The 21,530-nt window shown below is 47.4% G+C and overlaps 10 protein-coding genes across 10 annotated transcripts; 8 read left to right on the top strand and 2 right to left on the bottom strand.

The window, feature by feature from the left end:
- Positions 1-189: 189 nt before the first annotated feature.
- I302_104814 (uncharacterized protein) lies at positions 190-1,298 on the bottom strand (the record flags this gene model as incomplete). The annotated part of the gene is made up of 5 exons (XM_019195685.1): positions 190-435; positions 620-692; positions 829-1,049; positions 1,153-1,233; positions 1,296-1,298. The coding sequence occupies 5 exons, from the start codon at positions 1,296-1,298 to the stop codon at positions 190-192; spliced, it is 624 nt and encodes a 207-aa protein (XP_019042508.1).
- A 285-nt stretch (positions 1,299-1,583) lies between these two features.
- On the top strand, positions 1,584-2,603 carry I302_104813 (uncharacterized protein; the record flags this gene model as incomplete). The annotated part of the gene is made up of 3 exons (XM_019195686.1): positions 1,584-2,248; positions 2,366-2,469; positions 2,545-2,603. 3 exons carry the CDS (start codon positions 1,584-1,586, stop codon positions 2,601-2,603), a joined length of 828 nt encoding a protein of 275 aa, XP_019042509.1.
- A 144-nt stretch (positions 2,604-2,747) lies between these two features.
- On the bottom strand, positions 2,748-4,128 carry I302_104812 (uncharacterized protein; the record flags this gene model as incomplete). Its single annotated transcript, XM_019195687.1, has 4 exons — positions 2,748-2,849; positions 2,977-3,323; positions 3,458-3,535; positions 3,606-4,128. 4 exons carry the CDS (start codon positions 4,126-4,128, stop codon positions 2,748-2,750), a joined length of 1,050 nt encoding a protein of 349 aa, XP_019042510.1.
- A 1,144-nt stretch (positions 4,129-5,272) lies between these two features.
- I302_104811 (uncharacterized protein) lies at positions 5,273-6,274 on the top strand (the record flags this gene model as incomplete). Its single annotated transcript, XM_019195688.1, has 5 exons — positions 5,273-5,321; positions 5,379-5,499; positions 5,586-5,701; positions 5,874-5,980; positions 6,143-6,274. 5 exons carry the CDS (start codon positions 5,273-5,275, stop codon positions 6,272-6,274), a joined length of 525 nt encoding a protein of 174 aa, XP_019042511.1.
- Positions 6,275-7,531: 1,257 nt separating this feature from the next.
- On the top strand, positions 7,532-9,326 carry I302_104810 (uncharacterized protein; the record flags this gene model as incomplete). The annotated part of the gene is made up of 3 exons (XM_019195689.1): positions 7,532-7,943; positions 8,040-8,072; positions 8,158-9,326. The coding sequence occupies 3 exons, from the start codon at positions 7,532-7,534 to the stop codon at positions 9,324-9,326; spliced, it is 1,614 nt and encodes a 537-aa protein (XP_019042512.1).
- A 1,036-nt stretch (positions 9,327-10,362) lies between these two features.
- Positions 10,363-11,443, top strand: I302_104809 (uncharacterized protein; the record flags this gene model as incomplete). The annotated part of the gene is made up of 3 exons (XM_065869945.1): positions 10,363-10,435; positions 10,484-10,581; positions 10,664-11,443. 3 exons carry the CDS (start codon positions 10,363-10,365, stop codon positions 11,441-11,443), a joined length of 951 nt encoding a protein of 316 aa, XP_065726017.1.
- A 792-nt stretch (positions 11,444-12,235) lies between these two features.
- I302_104808 (uncharacterized protein) lies at positions 12,236-13,299 on the top strand (the record flags this gene model as incomplete). Its single annotated transcript, XM_019195691.1, has 2 exons — positions 12,236-12,374; positions 12,431-13,299. The coding sequence occupies 2 exons, from the start codon at positions 12,236-12,238 to the stop codon at positions 13,297-13,299; spliced, it is 1,008 nt and encodes a 335-aa protein (XP_019042514.1).
- A 442-nt stretch (positions 13,300-13,741) lies between these two features.
- I302_104807 (uncharacterized protein) lies at positions 13,742-14,872 on the top strand (the record flags this gene model as incomplete). Its single annotated transcript, XM_019195692.1, has 3 exons — positions 13,742-13,811; positions 13,887-14,654; positions 14,733-14,872. 3 exons carry the CDS (start codon positions 13,742-13,744, stop codon positions 14,870-14,872), a joined length of 978 nt encoding a protein of 325 aa, XP_019042515.1.
- A 486-nt stretch (positions 14,873-15,358) lies between these two features.
- I302_104806 (uncharacterized protein) lies at positions 15,359-18,041 on the top strand (the record flags this gene model as incomplete). Its single annotated transcript, XM_019195693.1, has 13 exons — positions 15,359-15,559; positions 15,665-16,099; positions 16,176-16,244; positions 16,297-16,472; positions 16,528-16,624; positions 16,680-16,736; positions 16,797-16,873; positions 16,929-17,184; positions 17,250-17,280; positions 17,334-17,451; positions 17,510-17,589; positions 17,697-17,791; positions 17,865-18,041. 13 exons carry the CDS (start codon positions 15,359-15,361, stop codon positions 18,039-18,041), a joined length of 1,869 nt encoding a protein of 622 aa, XP_019042516.1.
- Positions 18,042-18,567: 526 nt separating this feature from the next.
- Positions 18,568-21,307, top strand: I302_104805 (uncharacterized protein; the record flags this gene model as incomplete). The annotated part of the gene is made up of 12 exons (XM_019195694.1): positions 18,568-18,691; positions 18,866-19,128; positions 19,288-19,360; positions 19,466-19,625; positions 19,775-19,869; positions 19,930-20,044; positions 20,101-20,195; positions 20,264-20,292; positions 20,352-20,413; positions 20,497-20,588; positions 20,730-20,868; positions 20,962-21,307. The coding sequence occupies 12 exons, from the start codon at positions 18,568-18,570 to the stop codon at positions 21,305-21,307; spliced, it is 1,593 nt and encodes a 530-aa protein (XP_019042517.1).
- Positions 21,308-21,530: the final 223 nt, after the last annotated feature.

Raw genomic sequence — 21,530 nt, 5'->3', positions numbered from 1 at the left:
GTATGGGTATCGGAGGCGAGAGACGATGTCGGAAGCTCAGGCATGCGAGTCATGAACAGTGTGGAACAAGACATAGAGAGATGGTGTTATAGATTTTTGTAATGACTATCATGCATATTATACCACTTCCACTCCCTCTAGTCGTATGCTACTATCTCATGTTCACTCTGCCCTAGCCTCTACGACAGCTCACCTACTCTGCTTCACCTGCACCTGCTGCACCCTCTTATCACCCCTTTCCATCCTAGCCTTGAGTTTGGCCTGTCTCTTAGATTCAGGCTTATCGTCTCCAGCGTTTCCTTGAGCTTGTTGTTGTGCTTGAGCTTGAGTCTGCGCTTGGGTCTGAGGCGATTTGGGCCCGAATAGCCCTGGGAGGAACATTGCGAGGAGTGGTCGGATGGTTGAGAATAGTTTGTAGGATGCGAAGGCGGGGATCTGTGGGATGGACAGGGTCAGCCTGATGATCATTTTCCTGATACTAGCGTACAGTAGGCGGGACTGAGGGCAGGGCTGATTGATTGGCATAATATGGAAATAGAGGGTATATTGCTTCGAGTAGTACCATGATGTTCTTGTCGTAGCTGGGGTTTAGGATAGCATGTGCACAAAGTAGACTCACAAGTAGGGATAACCACCAGACCCAATCGCCCAGAATTGCAGAACCCAGCGTGCAAATCCAGGTCATGTAGATTCTGTCGACGTATACAACAATTAGCATCTGACATCGTGCTTGAGATCCACCCAGTGCGATGACGATCCGTACAGGTCTTGCCGTCCCTCATCAAAAGCCGCCTGATGAAGTACCAAGAAGTAAGAGAATCCACTTACAGATCCCACCCCAACTCGACCACACCCTTCCCACCCAAATCTTCACCCACCCTCACTCCCCCCGAACCACCTCGAGAGGGGGTACCGATAGTCTTGAACCATCTCCATGTTACTATAGATGATCCTACGAAGACGATATGAAGGAAGATGACGAGTTTGCGGGGGACGAACGATCGGGAGGTTATGAGTGATAAGATCAGTCGGGATAGGGGCGAGAGGACCTGTCCCGGTGATACAGATCCATCAGGTCAGCTGTTTATCTTTCTTTCTGCATCAGTGGAGCAGTAAAAGTCAAGGTGGTGGAACGTAGGAGAGGAAACCCACATTGACCACCAATAACCCCAATTCGAGGTTCTTCAAGGCAGTCTCGTTGGCAGAAGCTATCCTTTTGGAAGATGCATTTGCCTGAAACAGTCATCGTCAGCTTGGAAGATACGATCACTCTCATCTTGCGTATGCTGGCTTACCATTGTGGATGATCGATTGCAGTCACCGTCGTGTATAATGAAAGAAGGGCGAGCAGAGATAGTCAAATGAGGTAGAAGAGAGGTTGAATCTCAGGCTGAGTGTCGGTGGAGGTGGTCCGAGCGTTCTCGAAGGAATTTCGAATGGTCCACCCGTATCACATCAAACCATTCACATCTGTTTTCTCATCTCACCACAATAAACCCAACACATATCACTGACTCATAGAAAGTTTGTCGACCACCCTCAGCCCATTATTCCCTTCATCCCCATCATACGTGGCTGGACCAATGCGTCCCACCCTCCACCTACTCAAATCATCCTCCTCCTCCCGATGGATCGCCCGTCAATCCAAAGACCCCTACGTCAAATCCCGTCTCACCCCTTCTGGCAAAAATGCCCAACCAGCATACAGATCCAGATCATCATTCAAGCTCGTTTCTCTAGCTAACAAACATCCAAGTCTACTTGGTCCCAACTCTTTCTCAAATTCGAGTGGTAGACCAAATGTGATTGTGGATCTGGGTGCAGCCCCTGGAGGATGGTCTCAGGTCGTCTCTCAACTTACCAGAGGAAGGGCCAGGGTGTTCGCATTGGATATATTGGGGATGGAACCGATAAAGGGTGTGGAGGTTATCAAAGGGGATTTTCTAAGTGAGGGTGTAAGGGAGGAGTTGAAGAGGAGGACGGAGAGAAGGCCTCATGATCAGGATGTAGCCAAGGCAGAGGGAGAAATCGCAAGACATAGTGACGATCAGAATGAAGGGATGGTCGACTGCGTCCTCAGCGACATGATGGCTCCCATGACAGGCAACAAAACTCGAGATATCGCTTTGAGCCTTCAGCTCTGCGCGGCAGCTACGGTCTTTGCTAGGGGTGTACTTAGACAGGCTGAGGAGGGAGAAAAAGTGAGGAAGGAAGGTAATAAGCGGGTATGGCCTGGTGGGAATCTTGTGTGAGTGGCTCGTATCTCTCTGAGTCTTTCCCATTTTAACACTTCAGGCCTTGACCTAATCCTAGCTTATACTTTTGGAGAATACTTATTATTCACTTGCTTGATCATCTGACACAGCATCAAGTTCTTCGCTCATCCCGATATGGACGAGTTCCGCTCGCTCGAACTGGATCCGTGGTTTGGGAAGGTGGTAGTGGAGAAACCAAAAGAGTCGAGGGCTGGTGGGTTCATAACTGTTTCTCACCTATCATTCCGTCATGTTTGTTTGGAGGCTAATGCTCGACATGGTGGGACAGAATCAAGTGAGGCATATTGGGTTTGTCTGGGGTACAAAGGCGATCCGGCATTACGATGATCCAGCAAGGCATCGGCTTCCCCTCAGATGATGGTTAATCTATGGTGTTAAGGATTGATGATGGTATTATCCATGGCATATTATATACTGGTCTACGCGCGAACCCTAATGAGAGATATTGTGAAAATTGCCTTACATCCCAGACTACCTCAACACCCTCATTCCGAACCAACCGAGAAGTACGATCCAACTTATCCCATCGAGGTTCAGGGGGCACCGTATATTAGAAGAAGACACTTTGAACATCTACCAGATATCAAATCAGCATCGATCCATCCATCGAGCCAACCACGCCCCTCCAGCGACAGATACTTGACGCTCACCTGCCTGGTGAGGTCGTCATAGGAGAAGGAATAATAGGAGAATCACCCACCTCACCAAAAACCACCCCATCCCTCCCACTCCTAAAATTCGGATCCCCATACTCCATCAACGTCCCCGTAAACTCCGGTAATTTCGCCACGATCGTCGTGGACCCAACCCCATATTCGTCGCTTAGACTGGTCAGTGTCGACGAAGATGAAGGGTTGGGATCTGACGATGAGAGGGAGTTGGGATTGATAGATCTGAGATGATAGAATGACATGGAGGAGGGACCACCGCATTTGGACGAACCTGTGGGATCGCCCGAGCAGCTCGACGAACAGGAGGAGGAAGAGGAGGAAGAGGAGAGGGTGGCGGAGGTTATGGTTGAACCGCAGAAGCACGCGTTGCCGTTCTCTGCGAATGGGTATATCGATAGAATTAGCACGGTGAATAAGGACAATATGGGTGGAATGTGAGAGGTATGTCGATCAGAGTGAATTTTTGGGGATCATGGAGATGCAATGGTTCCTTTGGACTGTAATACTCACGAAGACCTGCGAAGTGGTACTGCGAAGCTGCACATGCAGAAATACATAATGAAGGTGTCAATTCGTTAGATGTAGCGTCTGTAAAATGAAGTGGTCAGCTCGATGTGTTGGTCACTGCATACTAGTTGTAGTTGACACGGAAACTCACAAGTAGTATTCAGTGCTGGCATACCGTCCAAATTGGGTACACACCCGTAATACGTCCAATCGTCTGGTATCTCACCTCCATCACTGCTATCTGCGGAGGCAGTAGAAGTAGAAGAAGCTAAAGAGGAGGGTCTAGCCGAAGAAAATGCTTGTGATGATTGGGCGGAGGAAGCTGCTCCTGAAGAGCTCTGTTGTTGTTGTTGCTGTGTCGAAGAGGGCTTACTGGATTGGGTTGCGATGGTAGAAGGCAGAAGTGCGGAAGACGGTTTAGGAGTCTGGGTTTGGGTGATAGTGACCTGTTTGGGCGTGGACGAAGACGGTGTGATCACTGATACAGCTGTGGTAGTCACTTGTTGAACCACCGTAGCTGTCGCTGTCGTAGGATCTGGTGTCGGGGTCTGGACCGCCTGGGTGGTGGTGGTCACTGCATCGGAGTCGGAGTTGGAGTCGGAGTCGGAACCAAGGGCTGACCAGGGAGACCAGGATGATCCTCGCCATCCACTTAGACCACCGAAAAAGGCCATGGTAGGGTGTCCAGTCGAGTTGTGCTGGGAAGGATGGGGAAGGGACGCGAGGAGTTGGTGAATAAACGAAGGCTGCTGGGTGTCAAGTGAGTGTCATACGTAGGGATGAACGAGTGATGGTTAGTGATAATTCAATGACATTGATACAGATACGTTATTGATGAATGACCATCTTCGAGTTTCGGTTTGACTGAATAAGCCAGTTCAGATCGATGTTCCTCTACATCATGGCCAAGCGTGAGAAGAAGTACTTTGTATTCGTATTCTTCCTTACCTTGAGCGTGCGCTTGGACTTACGCTTGTCTCCGGAAGGATGTTGATGGGATGTTAGTACAGTGTATATACCATGTACTACTGTATGAGATGTAACGTTCTGTTAGCCCAGGAAGGAGGAAGGAGGACCGAGGATGGCGTTATACTGTAAGAGTATCTTACTTTCGTCGGATTCCTTTGTCAAGGTACGGATTGTGTATTGTATGTTTACCATGCTAGGATCAGTGCATGATGATATTCGTATCTGCCTCCGGAAGAGGGAGATATAGTCTCGATACTTCATACGAAGTGAACGGCGAGCGGAGATGAACAGGTAGTGAGATGCGATTTGCGATGTGTGTGTTATACACAAGTTGGAATGAGCAAACAAACATTGATTCATATCGGATTTAGAATTGGTCACCAGATGTTCAGCCGAATAATCTATACCCTGACGACCATCAAAGCAAAGGGGATCCTTGCAGTCTTGAGGGGAGGATGAGGGATGAAAGGGTATAATAAGATGAGATGGTAGCTTCGATCTCAGCGTGGTATACATATAAGTGAAATGAGATTGTGTATGATGCTTTGATGCATGATGCAGATTAGCAACCTTTCCATCGAGAATAACCAGCATACCGTTGTTACCATACAATGCTACCTACTGATCGATCGGAGATGATGTGATCTCCATCATCATAGATCTGGTACTACGTCATATTGACTAACTATTTGAATCGCGTCGTTTTGGTCTGGTGATGAGATGAGATGAATGGCAAGGTTATTTCGATCGAGCAATACCACAGCAGACTGGCAGAACAGCGTATCATTTATCTAGTATTGTACTTTCTACTTCTCAACTTCAACTACAACGTCAGTAACCACATACACAATGGCAAGCTCAAACTCCAAACTCCCAATCTTCATCGCATCTGCTATCGGTAAGCTATCCCTTCACACGTGAAAGATCGCAAGCTGACTCTCATTGCGGTTATTAGGTGCTCTCGGTGCAGTGTACATCGTTTCTCCCAAAAATGAGGTATCAGGAATGACCAAACCCGCCGAAACGCCCAAGGACGGGAGAAGTCAATCTGCTCTAGATGGCAAAAACAGTGATGGGTGAGTAATGGCTTTATAGCTTTTCATCTGATATTGAAGATCCACATTCACAGTCGTAGTGTAAGCTGATCACCAAATTTTGCCAGATCTCCATCGGTCAACTCACCTCACCCTGCTTTACGATATGGTGGAGCCGCTCCTGGCGATCCCAAGTCGCAGACCGTTGCTGGTCAGCCTGAATCGTCTAGGAAGTCTCACTCTGGTGAGTCAAGTCCAGCCAATCCGACCAAATCTTTCTTCGCATCGCTGTCAGAAGATGCTTCCTATAACGTGAAGCTAGACCCATCTTTTCATCTTCTTCATGCCTCACACTTGCTCGGTTCAGCCGAATATCGGAGTCGATTGCATTGCTTATTTGTGTTATGTGTATGTAGCCGAGCACGACGTCAAGACCCGGGACGACCCCTCCGCCAGCAGTGGTCAGGGCTTAGCAGAGATGAGGGAGAGGAAGATGAAAGGTCAAGGATTACCTAGTCCTCAAGTGAGCTACTACCTTCCATCCTTTCTATCATTTTGTACAACGGGACAATTTGAACCGAAATCCGTATCGCTCGGATCCGAGAGCATCATCGCTATCGCATCAATCTCGTGGAGTTCGATCTTTGTCGGAATTGGAAGTGCTGATTACCACTTGCTTTTGTAGGGAGGTGACACACCCGCCCAATCAGTCAAAGCTCAAAAAGGGTACAACGACGGTCAAGGGCCCCCACACCCCGATGGACCGCACGAGAAGGAGTCCAAAGGAAGTTGGTCTTCATGGTTTGGTGGAAAGTAGGCTCAAATAACCTGGTACAGGTAAAATAATGGGAAGAAGTCAATGAAGAAGTAATAATACCAAAGTAAACATCACCGTCAAGATACTGAGTATATGTAGCAAGATGCATGAATATCTATTGACTCTTCCCTGGGTAATCCTAACCTTTATTTGCAAAGACGTGAATCGAGGTTCACCATCATGCCAAGCTCTTCGACAAATATCAAAACTTCACCCTTAACGAGAGTTTGCCCTCAACAGGAATCTCATCATAGAAGCGATTTTGACCACGTCAGATCTCAGTCCACATCACAGCTAGAAGCTTCAAATTTTGCATGTGTCTGCATGTGCATCGGTGCTGCAAATGATCCACGTCCACTTTGCCGCTTGGCTAGATCTATAAAGTAGAGGAATACTTAAAATTTGCGAGTTTTGGCGATCATTCACTCTAGGCGCCAGCTACAGCGCATGCGTGCATAAAATAGCTACTTCCTAATGAATCTTAGCTATATAATAGGCTACACGCCCATTCCCACAGTTGTAGCTGATCTCACGGAATTGTCACAAAGGGTTGAAGATGTCCAAAAAATGCCTCTAAACAGTGTAAAATCTGGAGATCTCGTCCTGGGTAAATTCTCATTAGAGGTGAAGTAAGTCTTATTAGCGCATCGGTGTCTGCCCAGACCCTCTGACTTTGCGCATGACGAATCTGTCGTCAGACAAGCTCTGGCATAGGGACAACCTTGAAAGGGTGTCAACCGCTCGTCGTTTCACTCGATTGCATAGCCTCCCAAGGTTCGTTTCAACTTCCTTTGAATACATTCTGACCGAGGTGGTCTCGCCAAGCTTCTTCGGTCTGGTCTTACACTCCTCTTTTCATCATGCGAGGCAGCTACGTCATACGCCTGTTGACTCTTGCGTTTCACATCAACAGTATTCCAGCAAACCTTTCATACAGCATTCGCCCCTCCTGAGGTTTGCACAGCTCTGCGTCGGGTCATCTGGAACATCGCATGAATGTTACTACGTCATGCTAGGATGAAACCTGTTGAGGCGTCCTCCCCTTGACTTCGCCCCCTTGAAACTAGCTGGATACATTCTCCTCGAGGCTTCGGTGGCGTTGTTTACGAGGATGGAAAACGCTTAAAAGCCCATGGGGAAAAGTCCTGTCCCCGTCTTGCTCTCTTCTCTCTTCCCAACAGCTTCACATCACTTTCTCCTTCACTGCCGGCTCACACGATCATATACACAAATCACTTTACACAATCATATCATACAATGACGACGACCAGCACCAAAGCCTCCACCCCTCCTGAAATTGTGGGAGAGGGGTCGTTCGCTCAACAAAGCTTAAGACAGACCGACAATCCCATTTCGACCGAATCCATCATTAGCGCCTTCGTGGGGTATCTCTCTCACACCGCGGGCGATCCCGTGCCCCAGATCGATCTGTACCGTTACTCCTTTGCGGAACAGATGAACATGAAAAATATCGCGGCGAAGCATGATCTTGGAGCCAACCTCTGTAGGAAGTATATCGCTCATAAGAAGATCAGACAGGAACCCTACTTTGGAGAGGACGTTTGGAGCATCATCGACAGATACGAAGAGCCCTTAAGGGCGATTATGAGTGAGGCCAGGAGGACTATCCAAGAGCAAACCAGGCAATGGGAGAGCCAGCATGTCAAGAGTCAGTAGATCCTGTTAGCCAGTCCAAAAGCAGCCGTTCCTCCACCAGCCTGTGACTTTGACCTGGCTTGGCTGACCTCCTACATACTTATCTTAGCTACCGACAAGCCCTTACTTCCACGACAAGAGGGTAAGTCCAAGGAAAGTACATGGACCGTTACTTTTGCGTAAAATCATGGAGAGCTGATCATACGAAGCTTGTTCAACTTTTTCAGGCGACGAAACCCCGATTATCCCTAGTCTCGTACCGTCTCAACAGCTTGTCAAGACAGGGTACTACCGGGGCATCAAAGATCCTAGTGCTCGTGCTCCACACGCTCGAGAAACGTTGAAGCTACCACCCACAGATACCACTGCCGCATCTTCACTGGGGGAGTATGAGGTTGGACATACCGCCATTTCTCTAGACCCCAAAAAAGTCTCTCGAGATGACAGTGAAAGTGAGAATAGGAGATACTATTTCAATCCTCCAACTCATTGGCCCCAGACTTTCCTTAGTCCGACTGCTAGGGGGACGGATCTGCTCAGGTACAAGTACGATCATCACGACCCTCAGAACCTCCCCTGGGCCAGGCTACACCATTTTCGTCAAGGTCCAAGGTTCCACACCAAGGCGATTTCCGCGTGCGTCCTCAATCAGGAAGAATGGAGTGGGAAATTCAGGACCGAGCTGGGCATGGCGACGTATGATCAGACTATAAACCATACGGTGGATTACCTCGATCATCATCGTGATTTGTCCACAGCAAACCGGAACGCTCTGATCCTCAAGACGATCCGAGATTTTACTGAGATGTGGAAAAGTGAGATTCGCCAATTTGACAATCATCCTCAGAATAAGCCGCATGCCGAGAAATGGGAACGAGACCTGATAGAGAATCTCTCCAACCAGGCAGAGAGATGTAAGAATGACTTGAAAGTGGTAGTGACCGATCATTCAAAGACAAGTCAGAATGACCTGAAAGTGGAAGTGACCGATTGTTTAGAGACATGTCAGAACAATTCGGAAATGGAACCGACCAATCAGTCAAAGAGATGTCAGAACAATTTGGAATGGCAAGCGACCAATCAGCCAGAGAAATTGCAGGAACAATCCGAAGTGGAAGTGACCAATCAGCCAGAGATGTTGCAGATACACTCCGGAGAGGTGATGACAGATCGGTTGGATAGATGTGAAAGTGATCTCGAAGAGGGAGTGACTAACCAAAGACAGAACTCTGATATCGATGATACCCACCAACGTCAAAGTAGAGTCCGAAATCTGCTGGTAGGTTGTGTCCAAGACCCCCTTAAAAGGCTGCGCGAGAGGAGTCGATCAAGCAAAAGGAGTTGGAGCGGGAGTCGATCAAGAGAGAGCAGGTCCCCTGGGCAGTCGTTGAATTGAGCGTAAAACACTGGTCCCAATGGTGCTAGATGTCGATGATTAATCGCCCTAGTATGTACCCATTGTTATGTGCAGCAACCTGACTCCTCACTCGTTTACCGACTTGTACATAGCGATCATGCATTAGTGTTCGTTGGACGTGAGATACCTTGCTACGATGACAACAACAGGCAGATTTCTCAGATGGGATCCTACAATAGTGACTGGACACGAATGTGGCGCATGATGTACCGTAGGACAAACGGAGGAAATCGTAGCCATCGTTGATCCTGATGGATCCAAGCCCACTTCGTACCTCATGTCTGAAAGCAGTGAAGGTCCACAGCCCTCTCATTCCACAACGGCCGAGCATGAGCATGGTTTTGGTCAAGAGGAAACGGAGCGATATGTGATACCAAATAAGTGCAGGATCATACTTTGACTCAGCAGCTCAAGGGCTCTAGATACAGCTTGTATCATATAGGCGACATCGCTGTCGAATAGTACCTTTCTACTCGATCCAGATGGCTCGTTTCAAGTCATGAGGTTTACGGCAATTAGGAAAGCAAGAATTTATAAGTCCTCCCACCATCTGAATTTCTGGGCTCTGCAAGCTCTGTTCTGCATCTGTGTACGCTGCATCACAGCATGACGTGTGAAGCCGGTGCTCTCTACTTCGTCCTTTCTTACTCTACTCCGTCTTTCTTTCGCCAGCACGGCTCTTCACTCACCGTGCTTCCCCCAGGACTATGCTAGGACATAGCAAAGAAGGCAAAATGTCATGCTGTGCACCGACCATGCTTCGCTTAGTTCACATACGTCTTATCTTACTGACGAGGAGTATTTGGAAGGCCATGTTTCGCTCCACGTTTGAAAGTTTGGTTTGCTTGAATGGATCAATCGAAGTCGCAATGAACGTGCGCTAGGACAGACACTCGTAGTGCGCTGGAAGAACCCATATATACTGAGTCCTGTTGGAGTTGATCTTGGGAAATTCGCCCTTTTTATCTTATTATGGGCACACCGAATCGCTGCAGTACCTTATAGCTCATACATAATGCCGAGTTTGGAGCAGTCGTGGCAATCGTTGCTGACCAAGGTGAAACGCCACAGCGAGAGTGAACATCGAAGTAAGTGAACATATGTGTCATCGACACATCCTTACGAGATGCTGACAGACTTTGTCAAGCCCGATTTAACCGCTCTGGCAAACGGCAACTTACATGGTCAACGGCAGGAACGACCAATACTCAAAGTACTGGCACACATTCGACGGGTCAGTAATCCATTTGTGCTGCTTATTCAAGGATCAGTCCCTCGCTGAGTCACACGCAGCACCACCCCACGGCGAGCCTCAGACAGTTTCTTTTGATCCCTATACTATGAACTCAGATGGAACTTCAAATTGGCGACCTTACCCCTACCCTTTCTTCAATGACAGCTCAACGCAAGTTGGTATCCCCAAGGACCCACCCTTCCTTCCAACTCCAGAGGATATCAGGGTCAGGCAGAGTATCTCAAACATAGTTGCAAACGTCCGAGTCATCGCGAATACAGCTTCCAGAGGATCCCGAGCTGATCACACGAAGACACCTGTGTACGATTACCATCAATTCAGACCTGCTAATAAAGACTACATCAACGCTCATATGTCTGTTGCGCGAAGTGTGATGCCTCAAATCGAAAAGCTAGTCAAGGAGGATTGGCAGTCCCGACACAGTGGACGCAATTTGACTGACATGTCGGAGGTTGAGGGAGAAGCTTACGATCGCCACCTGGACAGATGCACTTCTTTCGCAAAAGTCATGGTGGACAATCACTCGGTGGTCAAACCATTGAAACAAGAGGCATCGTGGCACTGGTTATTGAGGGAGCGAGCCGGCCATGCCAGTGCGCCATATAGCATCGATATCGCCGCTCTCACCGACATTATTTCAACGGAAATATCCACTGACGTCTTGGATAAGCTCATAGATCCGTGGACGGAAGCTGAGCACGCTGCCAAAGGACAATATACAGCTAAAGAGCTATCTACAGGCCAAGTGCCCGACCATTTCCGAGCTTGGAACGATAAGTTGCACTTGCTCAAAACATACTGTACATCGCTGCTTGCTGCTAATCCTCCGGATGGAAAGTAGGCCCCTGGTCATGATAACGTGTGAATGCAAGAAGCAACCGAGATACACACGGAAATGGTGACCCTTGACCCGCCTACTAAATGTATGGTTCTGATAGTAGGCAGATGGACATGCATAGCCGACGATTGGCTTCCATAACACGAATGAGGTGTACAGCTCATTCTGATAGGTCTAGACTCTGATTGGTGCGTATTGGGTGATTCATGTCCAAGGATGTCTTCCCAAACGCCAAATGCGGTGTAGAGTCTGGATCCTGAATTGCAAATAGACTAAAGACAAGCCGCCTTCCGATGAGCAGAATGGAGAATACGAGTACAGTACAATGAGAAGGCCTCTGCTTCTCTCTATTCCTTGTACTGCCACCACGCTTTGCTGTACTCCATGTCGCTCCACAAAGAAGTGCAATCATGCCTTCTCTCCCGAAGATCGTATATCCGTTTTTGATTGAGATTACGAGACTCGACACAAACCCAACACAAAGACAAGGAGAAGAGTGGAGCGAAAAGGCGATACATTCCCCTTTCTCAAGTGGAAGGCTAGTGTGTCTAGGCCAATGCTAAGGGATGAAAGGGAAAAATACAGTACATCAATTGTGGATGACCGTGTGAGGGTTACGGAAGAGCAGAACTACACCTATATAAAGGACGTGGGGTATCAGGTAAAAGAAACTTTCTGTGATCATTCACCAATCCCTCTTGCTTTCTGCCCTGAGCAGTCGTTCGTAACACGTTCACTTCACAGTAATGGCCAGCTTTTGTTCAAAGTTGTGTCCAAGCCTAGGGTCTAGCAGGCATGATAGTGAGTGACACAGTTGAAAGAGGTTATGCTCATACCGTGATCTACCTTCTCGTTCATACAGGCACCACGTTGAATCCTCCTAGTAACTCAGCAAATGAAGCAATAAGGTTGAGGCGGGTTCGCCCGCATTTTGGTAAGTTCGTCCAATCCCAGAGAGTTTGACTCTGAATCGAGGATTGCAACTTGCAGACAGCGCCCGAGTCCCCACCTTCGCCCCTCCACCCCCATATACTACGTCGAGCAGACCTCTTGTAACGACCAGGCCCCCCGTATCCACCAAAGGACTCTATCCTTATCCTATCTTTGATGGATTTCCCGATACAAAAGTTGTCGATTTACAGTCTATCGATTTGACTAAACCTCAAGGAGGACACTGGCCACATGCCAACGATCAAGCCCCTAAATCTCTCGACGTAAAGCAAGGCATCACCAGAGCAATGCAGGACGCGAAGGTGGATTGGGACTTTACGACATCACAAGGTGGTACTTCAACACATGAAGTAGTGGACTTCGACTTCCCTGGTATGAAACAGAGTTTGCAACAATACGCAGATGCCCACATGAAGGTGGCCGAAAGAATCATGCCTTTATTCAGGGATGAAGCTGCAAAGAAATTGGTAGCAGACGGTTGGACATATAAAGACTTTGCCTCCGAGGCGTGTGCTACCAAATGGAAAGAGCATTTGTATCCATACGCCGAAATCTGTAAACAAGTATGCGATACTCATCCCGATGTGAAATGGCGAAAGGAAAAAGCTCTCAGCCACTGGACAGCCTTCTCAGGAGCTCCAGAACAATTCAGCATTGAGGAAGCGTTTAGTCTGAACCTTTTCACGAAGGATATGGAAGAATTATCAGAAGATAAATTTTTGAACCTTAACGACAATCTGGACAAGGAGTATGATCAGTTGTACGCGAAATTTGCAGGTGGTAGGGACTCGAAAGATCCAGAATTCATCAATCAACTAAAGAGGTTGATGGAGAGAGACTTTCTAATGAGCAAATTTTTGTGGAGACGGGTGACGGAAGAGGAGTCTCTCCATGAACAGAGAGAATGATCTCGGAGTCCTTATCAGTTTTGTCAGAGTTTAAATTTGTGATTGTCCATCTCATAATTGATTGTGCATATGACTGATCGTTTGATGCATTGAGTTCGATGTGAACAGATTTCAAGTTGATGCACTATGTAGTTTGGCTTTCCCAAATGAGCGTCCGTGCTCAGCATAGCATGTTTGTAAAACGCATATTGCATTCCTAAAACCTGCCTTACCTTTATACTTTCCTGAATCCGCCTTTTCTTTCAACCTTTCAGAACCCTTTCAACTTCTACCTTGTCCAGTGATAATGCAGTGCATTGTGAATCTGACTTGGAAAATGTTATAATGTGATCCCCCCGATAGTCTACTCAGATACAAGACCTGAAAAGAGGACAGGGGTATATAGGTTTACCCTGACAAACGTTTTGATATTCTAAGACAACTCTTCTTTTACCATTCGAGGATGTCGTTCAACAGATTGCAAGAGAAGCTGAAATCGCTAGGAGGATCCAAGTCAAGCAGTCACGCTGAAGGTAAAGCTTGTCATTGTCGTTTCAGCAAGTCGAAAGCTGAATTTGAAATTTTTCGCTTGTTCCGGTATCTTGTAGAGAACCCCAGTTCTAGAATTACCGACAATCCTTATCACATCCCCTTGCAGCCTACTTACACAGCTCATGGAGCTCTCAATGCAGATCTCAGCACATTTTCAAGCTCTCCTGCTCATGCTGACGGGCCGGGTACCGCGGATCATCCTGACGTCTATCGTCCGGGCGGGACCATCGGGACTCTTTCTGAAAATGCTCTCTCAATCGCCGAGAGCACAAAGTCGCCGATTACCCATCGTTCAGATTCTTCGATGGGGGCCATACCTCTTGACCAGGATCCTTCGGTGCTTGTCAAGGACTTTCAGCCTCTTACCGCTCGAAGAGAGATCACCGGCTGTACTCCATGGTCAGATCGGCTGGAATACTTCGAGCGCTGTTTACAGGTCAGCCACACATTCTTACCGCCCTTCCAGGACCGATTTCGTGATGATGCGAAGGTCTGGTGGAAAGGCAGCGGTACAAATAGCAGTACGTTTATCGGCGATCCTGAGAAACTGGATGGTGCTTTACGATCATCGAGATTCGGAGCAGACTATATCCCTGCATGTAACGAACACCCTAATCTGCGACTAAGCAGATCCGAAGCTGAACAAGCATGGTCCACCTGGAAAACGGCATTTGTGAAACCTCTCCTCAGCTTGCAATTGATGAGCACTGCGCAGGCGTTTGACTCTGAACCGACTCTGGATGATATCATCTACAAGTCATGGAGGGAGTCCCGGAAGAAAGAAGAAAGTATCTCGGTATCCAATCATATCCAGATGCAATGGAGTAGGTAGGCCGCGTCGAGCTCAGGTCAAAATGCCAAGCGATCCCATAGAACTCCTTCCAGCGGCACATCTGTGATAGAATCGGAGATCAATGGAATGCAAGCGAAGCAAGATTTTTTCATAAGAAGGATTAGGGAGGAGAATGGGTGGTGGACGGAAGGTGATAGTGCGGATCTACCTGTGCCGAACGAGAGATTGAGCACAAAAGTAGGGTTCTAATTTGACTAGAAACTTTGTCAGCTAAAGATCTCGTAGACTAAATTTGATATACGCAAAACTGTCGATGTACATTGTGAAAGTGACGCTCTATGAACTGATCTGAAATATACTTGGATGATCGCATCTTCTTTAGAGAATCTAGATCCATTTAAGCTTTTGCCACCCAAGCGATCATTTTGGAGCCCCACATACCAGACTGTTCGAGTCCGATTGCGAGTCAACGATTGATCCAAAGAAGGATCAGAACGTTTGTCCAGACATATCTTACTTGCATACAATCATTCATTCAACCATTCAATCAATCACTGATATCACAGACATACAAGTAGCCAAAGAAGAAATCGAGTCGACTCGACTCCCTCGTACCCGCACAATCATTCCGCTCGAACACTGAGAAACCAAGAGCCATATAACCCTCGATTCCATCCCTCTCCTTTCTTCTTCTTGTTGCCACTCACGTTCATCTGCTATAAACTCAACCTCAGGATGACGACCCTCAAATCGTTCCAAGCTGAGATCGAGGCGATCTCACACGAGAAGCACATACAATCTATCAAAGAAGCCAGAGAGGCCCATGCGGCCGCTGAGCTGGCGAGACATCATGGTAAGATACCTACGAAGAATCAGCCGGTGATTGAGGTAAAAGTTGAGGATGAGAAGGATGATGAAAAGGAGGTGTCCTTGGAGGTGAGCTATTGTGACATCGTTATCCGGACTGGATATCCTACGCTATATATCGAACAAGTTGGTCAATGACTCGTAGAGCTGATTCTCACTTCTTCGTTATTGTAGGACCTCATAATATCCGACGACAACAATATCGAAGACCTCCAATCACGCCTTGCCTCAAAGTTACTCAAAGGACATGGAGAACACCTAATATCCCTCGGAGCGCACCCATCACCCCAACACACGTATTCGCTTAACCCAACAACAGAAGATACGAAGCCAATACCGACAATAGGGACATCGCTCACATCGGATAAATTTGATAAATCCATTGAGAAGCTCAGAACAGTGTGTCAAGCGTTGAAGGCAGAACTGAATGAGCTGTACAGGATAGACCAGGATGAGGCGAGCCATGGGTGTTGGCTTGTGCGACTGACTCCTAGGGGAGTAGAGGAAATTATGGAAGTTCGAGTCGCCGTTGTTGGGAATGTAGATGCTGGGAAGAGTACAACTTTGGGGGTGTTGACTAGAGGTGGACTGGATGACGGACGAGGCAAAGTGAGTGTCTCAGTGAGGCTCAACAGCATAGTCTGTCCTGATTTGAGGACGAAGCTGATTTGCCTGGGATGTGTAGGCTCGAGTAGCGCTTTTCAGGCATCCACACGAGATTGAGACTGGACGTACTTCCTCGGTAGGAGGAGAGGTCAGTCAATTATTTTACACTTTACAAGAATCTAGCTGACACCGGAACATAGATACTGGGCTTCTCGCCAACTGGCCAACCTGTTATCCCCACTTCACATACTACCGATAATGCGGAGGGTCACAGCCACGCATTAGCAGCTGCCAAGCGAGAGAAGTTGGGTTGGGAGGAAATATGTAAGAGGGCGAGCAAGGTTGTGAGCTTCATCGATCTGGCAGGACACGAGAGGTAAGCTAGCATACTCGCGAGTCGTTCCGAGAATAGCTCACAGCAAGTGTTTTAGATACTTCAAAACCACCTTGTATGGGTTGAGTGGCTGTGCACCCGACTATGTCATGTTGATGGTTGGTGGAAATGCTGGATTGATAGGGATGTCCAAGGTGAGACAAAGCAAAATTGGTATAGGGACGATGAATAGCTGATCTGAGAATGTAGGAACACCTTGGTGTAGCTTTGGCTTTGAACGTGCCTATAGCTGTTTGCGTGACTAAAGTATGTTCAGCTATCTTGTTACTCTGTGGTACTATCAGCTGAGACGATATGCGAACTCAGATCGACATGACACCACCTAAAATCCTCGAACAAACCGTTAATATGCTTATCAAAGTCTTGAAGAGTCCCGGATGCAGGTGAGCTTCTCTCTCGCTACTTGGAGCAAGGATCGAAGCTCATGATGCTCTACAGGCGTATACCTGTTTTCGTCAATACAGCTCAAGAAGCCGTGGATTGTGCGAGATATCTCGGTCAACCCTTGGGTTCAGGTGGAAGGCTATGCCCTATATTCATGGTTTCCAATGTGACCGGACACAACCTACCAATGCTCAGGACGTTTCTGAATTGTTTGCCCTCCTCCCAATCCGATGATAAGTATGTCGTGGATGCGCCGTTCGAGTTTCAGATAAGTGATGTATTCTCGGTACCGTTTGTTGGTACTGTTGTCGTGAGTTTATGCCTTCTTCCACTTCGAATCTAGCAGAAGCTCATCAAGGGTTCTGTGACTATCAGAGCGGTGTCATCACATCTGGCACAGTGCATGGTAAGTTTGCCGCATATTCATATCGCACTAGCTCAGCTTACCTGGTGAAAAAGCCAACGATGCTGTGTTACTTGGTCCTGACTCTGTGGGGCAGTTCATGCCTACCGCTGTCAAAACGATACAGCGTAAGAGGGCTTCGGTGAATAGTGGTGAAGCAGGTCAGAGCGTCTCGTGAGTTCGTCGACAATCGTCATGTTTCGAGAGGCAGAGCTCATGTGTCTGAATATAGTTTCGCTTTGAAGAGAATAAGGCGGACACAGGTCAGAAAGGGGATGGTATTGATAGGGAAGACTGATAATCCTCCTAAGGGTGAGTAACGTTTCTAGCAGGGCCTTTTACCTCACCACAGTCTCCTCTGAATGTGCAAAGTATATGTTTGCTGATTTGCGTATATATATATATATATTCATACTCAGCCGTCAAGCGATTCGAGGGTATGGTCATGGTCCTTCATCACGCTTCGACCATCCAACCGAAATATCAGGCAATGATGCACTGCGGTGCGATAAGGGTGAGGACTTGCGCTCGTTCCCCCCCTATATGGGACCTTTGGTTGACTGATAGATTTGATCCCCTCATTGTAGCAAACTGTCAGGATAGTCTCATTAGATCACCCATCAGGATTGATAAGGACAGGTGATCGTGCGAAATGCGTATTCGAATTCATAAGTCATACGGAGTTCTTGAAAGAGGGTCAGTTGATATTGCTCAGAGAGGCGAAGACGAAGGTTCTGGGCGTGGTTACCAAGGTGTTACCGTAAACATTGTGTAAGGAGGAATGTTTGGCACGCAGTTGTTTTTTATTTGTGTTTTGTTGCTCGTACCAACATTGTTGTTTGTTCTATGATCCACAGTGATCTGATGTGAATTGTAGCTTGATGCATGGGAATGGAGTTGTACATGCATGTCCAATTTATGCCATAACTCTGTATGCACCCGACAGCGTGTTTCAGCCATGTGTAGTAAAGGTGTTTATGGTGGTAAAATGAGGGATGATGATGATCATTGCGTCATACTGGGAGGGATTGATAGATTAACCATAAAAACCGGAATACAGCAACATCATCCACAACACGTTCCCATCCCATCACTCCCATCACCTATCATTCAGCATCATCAATTTGTTGCCTTGACATCATCATTACTCGTTGCTCGTACACGGCACCGGTCCCTCGTTGAACAGCTCCTCCGATTGCTATATTACAGAAAACGTTAAGCAACCCAAGCCCAAGTCTTCAGAGACAACAGAACCCCAACCTTGCTCTCGGTTGAAGCGAGTCATTCACCATGTCAACTACCGATCCACCCCGACGCGGTCCGTTACCCAGAAGTGCATCTCTTACCAATATCATGACCCTCCCTTCGCTGGATAGATACTCTGAAGATTGGGCTGGAGCATTGACTCTGCTAGGTGAGTACATCTCTCCGTTCCCCATACAATCTCATCTATCGTAGTTGCCATGTACAGTTGAGCTTTGCATACTCCCATCTCTTCCGCATCTCTCTTCTATCCGTACTCAGCATTGTACTCACCTCCCACGACCTACTTCGAAAAGACCAAACTGATCTCTCTGACGTACATCAGACGTAATCGAAACATTCTTCGACTCCCGCCTGGACCTCTTCAACCGCCGCATCAAAGCGCAATCTTCCAAACTCAAATCGAGGGCGGTGGAACTTCTTCCCAAGGGTCTGAGAACCCCAGGTGGAGGGGGAAGTACGATCTTGTATGTGGATGAGGAGGAACCTTCGAAAGATGGGGAGAAGGAGAGGGGCAGGGAGGGGGATAGTGTAGGGGAGAAATATAGGAGGGAGGTTGAGAGGGAGGTGGAGAGGATAAAGGTCAAGGTGGGTGGGTTTGTCTTCGGTCGTTTCTTTGAGAGAGCGGGGATATCGAGTGAGATATGGGGTATATCAACGAGGTCGGGGTGAGGATGGAGAGATGTGACTAGCTGTTTTAGATACACCGATTTTAGGTTTGGAGCTGACTCCTTTCCACACGTATAGCTAGCAGCGAAAGTGACCCATCTGTCCAGCTCGTGGAGGTCTGCTCAAGTAGTCCGAACGAAAGATAAAATATGTGAGTGATCGTTCTCCTTCGAGATCTATGCTCATCATTATTCCATCGCTAATATGCTCTGCGGAAGTGCTTGTTGCGCATTAGCTGATCTGATTTCCCAACTAGCTTTCCTCTTCGGCGTGATGAGTCTGGCCTTCACATGTCTATTATACGGTATGAGACCCGATTACATGCCTTTGGCATATACCATCCAGAGTGCTCTGTATCTGCCGTTGAGATTTTATACGTATAAGAGGAAGGCATGGCATTATTTCTTGTTTGGTGAGTTGAGATTACCTCCCTTAGCCCGGAATATCTGCTGATCTGCCATGCATTTTGGTATCTAGAGTAAGTCTATACCTCGCAGCCTTCCTACCAAGCCACTCTGCCTCCCAATAGGGATTGTTCCGAGTATACTAATAATCTATCACATAGCCTCTGCTACTTCGTCAACGTGCTGGATCTCCTATGGATCTGGGTATTCCCCTCATCGACAGTCTTATTCATATGTTGTTATCTTCTGACATTAGGTAAGCTGGCATGTCCTCGTCCCATAACAATCAGCTTATTGATGTAACACGTCTGGACAGGCCCAATCGCCAGTGCCATCATCACCTGGCGAAATTCCCTTGTATTCCACTCATTAGACAAGATCATCTCGATCTTCATCCACATCTACCCACCAATGGTACTTAGCGTGATCAGGTGAGCTATTCTCATGCTTGCATTGGAGGGCTCAGCTGACAATTCGAGATGAATAGGCATAATTACCCTAATGCCGAGGAGAGATATCCCGGGTTGAAGGATGTTGGTAATTATAAATGGTATACTATGATCTTACTTAGTGGAGTACCATGTGAGTGACCTCGGTCTGATTGTCGTAAGATCGGGAGAACGTAGCTGAGCAGGGTTCGTGCGTGTTAGACATAATTTGGCAGGGAGCGTATTACAAGGTTAGTTGAATCCCCTGCACCTGGTGAAAGCTATGTCAGCTAATCGTGTCGCCAAATAGTTCATCTCGCTGGATAGGAAGAGTAAGATCGAGTCTGGACAGAGGCAGAATTCTTTCCAATAGTGAGCACCTCTCTATGAATCACGTCTTCCTCGACTGCGCGCGTAGATCCAAACACAAGCTGACGAAAAGATGTTATGTACAGTCTTTTAAACGATAAACGCGGTCCGATCGGAAAAGCATTGAGAGGTATAAGACCTGAACATAGAGAACTATGGTTCATCTTCTGTCAACTCAGTGAGCGTCTTTACTTTTTATCCTCTTATCCGTCAACTCCCTACTTTCCTTGGCCTTCCCTATCAGACCTGGAACGGAAACTATGGCAATACGTTTGGAATGACGTATTTACCCGCTGACTTTTCTATATGCTGCCAATAGTCTATAGCATAATCTTCATGGTACCCCCTGCTGCCTTGTTCATCCACAGCTCGACTGCAAGTTCGGCATTCCTGATAATCATCTTTGCTGTCTCAGCATGGAACGGGGCAAGTTTCTACGTAGAGGTATTCGGAAGAAAGTGAGTCCGACTCTATCTCACCTTATTGATTGGTTCATCACGTACAATCGTTGGGTCATGATTGTCTGTTAATATGGTTCATATAAAACCCAGATTCGAAAGGGAATTAGAGATATTACGAAAAGAGATGGAGCTAGCCTCAGCGACAGGAACAAGTTCCTCTTCAATCGCATCCACCTCTACCCCACAATCCCCATCTACCTTCACCGAAGGCGAGCCTGCGAATGATTCGTCAAGTGAACAAAGCGTATACGAGTCTGACGAAGGAGATGAGCCACATCAGAAGACGAAGGCGAGACCTGCCAAGGGGCTTGATGATAGTCCGCTGATCCTTCCTTCCGCACAGCAGGGACAGCAGGCGGGGGATATGGAGGTGCCGGAATATACGCTTGATAGGGCCGTTGAGGAGGTTGATAAAGAGGGGAAGAAGGATGTATAGGTTCAGCGATGGGAATGGTCTCTAGTCTCTCTGGATACAGGTTTTTATTTATTTATGTATATGATGGTTTTGATGATTGATTGAGTACTGTACGATCCGCTCCGATTTGGTTGATTCGTTGTGTTTGTAATGCAATGTCACAGGTATGCGAGGTATAGGCAGGCAATGTTGTGCATTGTGTTCTCGACACGATCGAAGCACAGCTCCGCATGGTGAATAACTA

Source organism: Kwoniella bestiolae, chromosome 3 (assembly GCF_000512585.2).
Source record: "Kwoniella bestiolae CBS 10118 chromosome 3, complete sequence".
In the NCBI taxonomy this organism is placed as follows: domain Eukaryota; kingdom Fungi; phylum Basidiomycota; class Tremellomycetes; order Tremellales; family Cryptococcaceae; genus Kwoniella; species Kwoniella bestiolae.
This window is presented reverse-complemented; position numbering and strand designations above follow the sequence as displayed.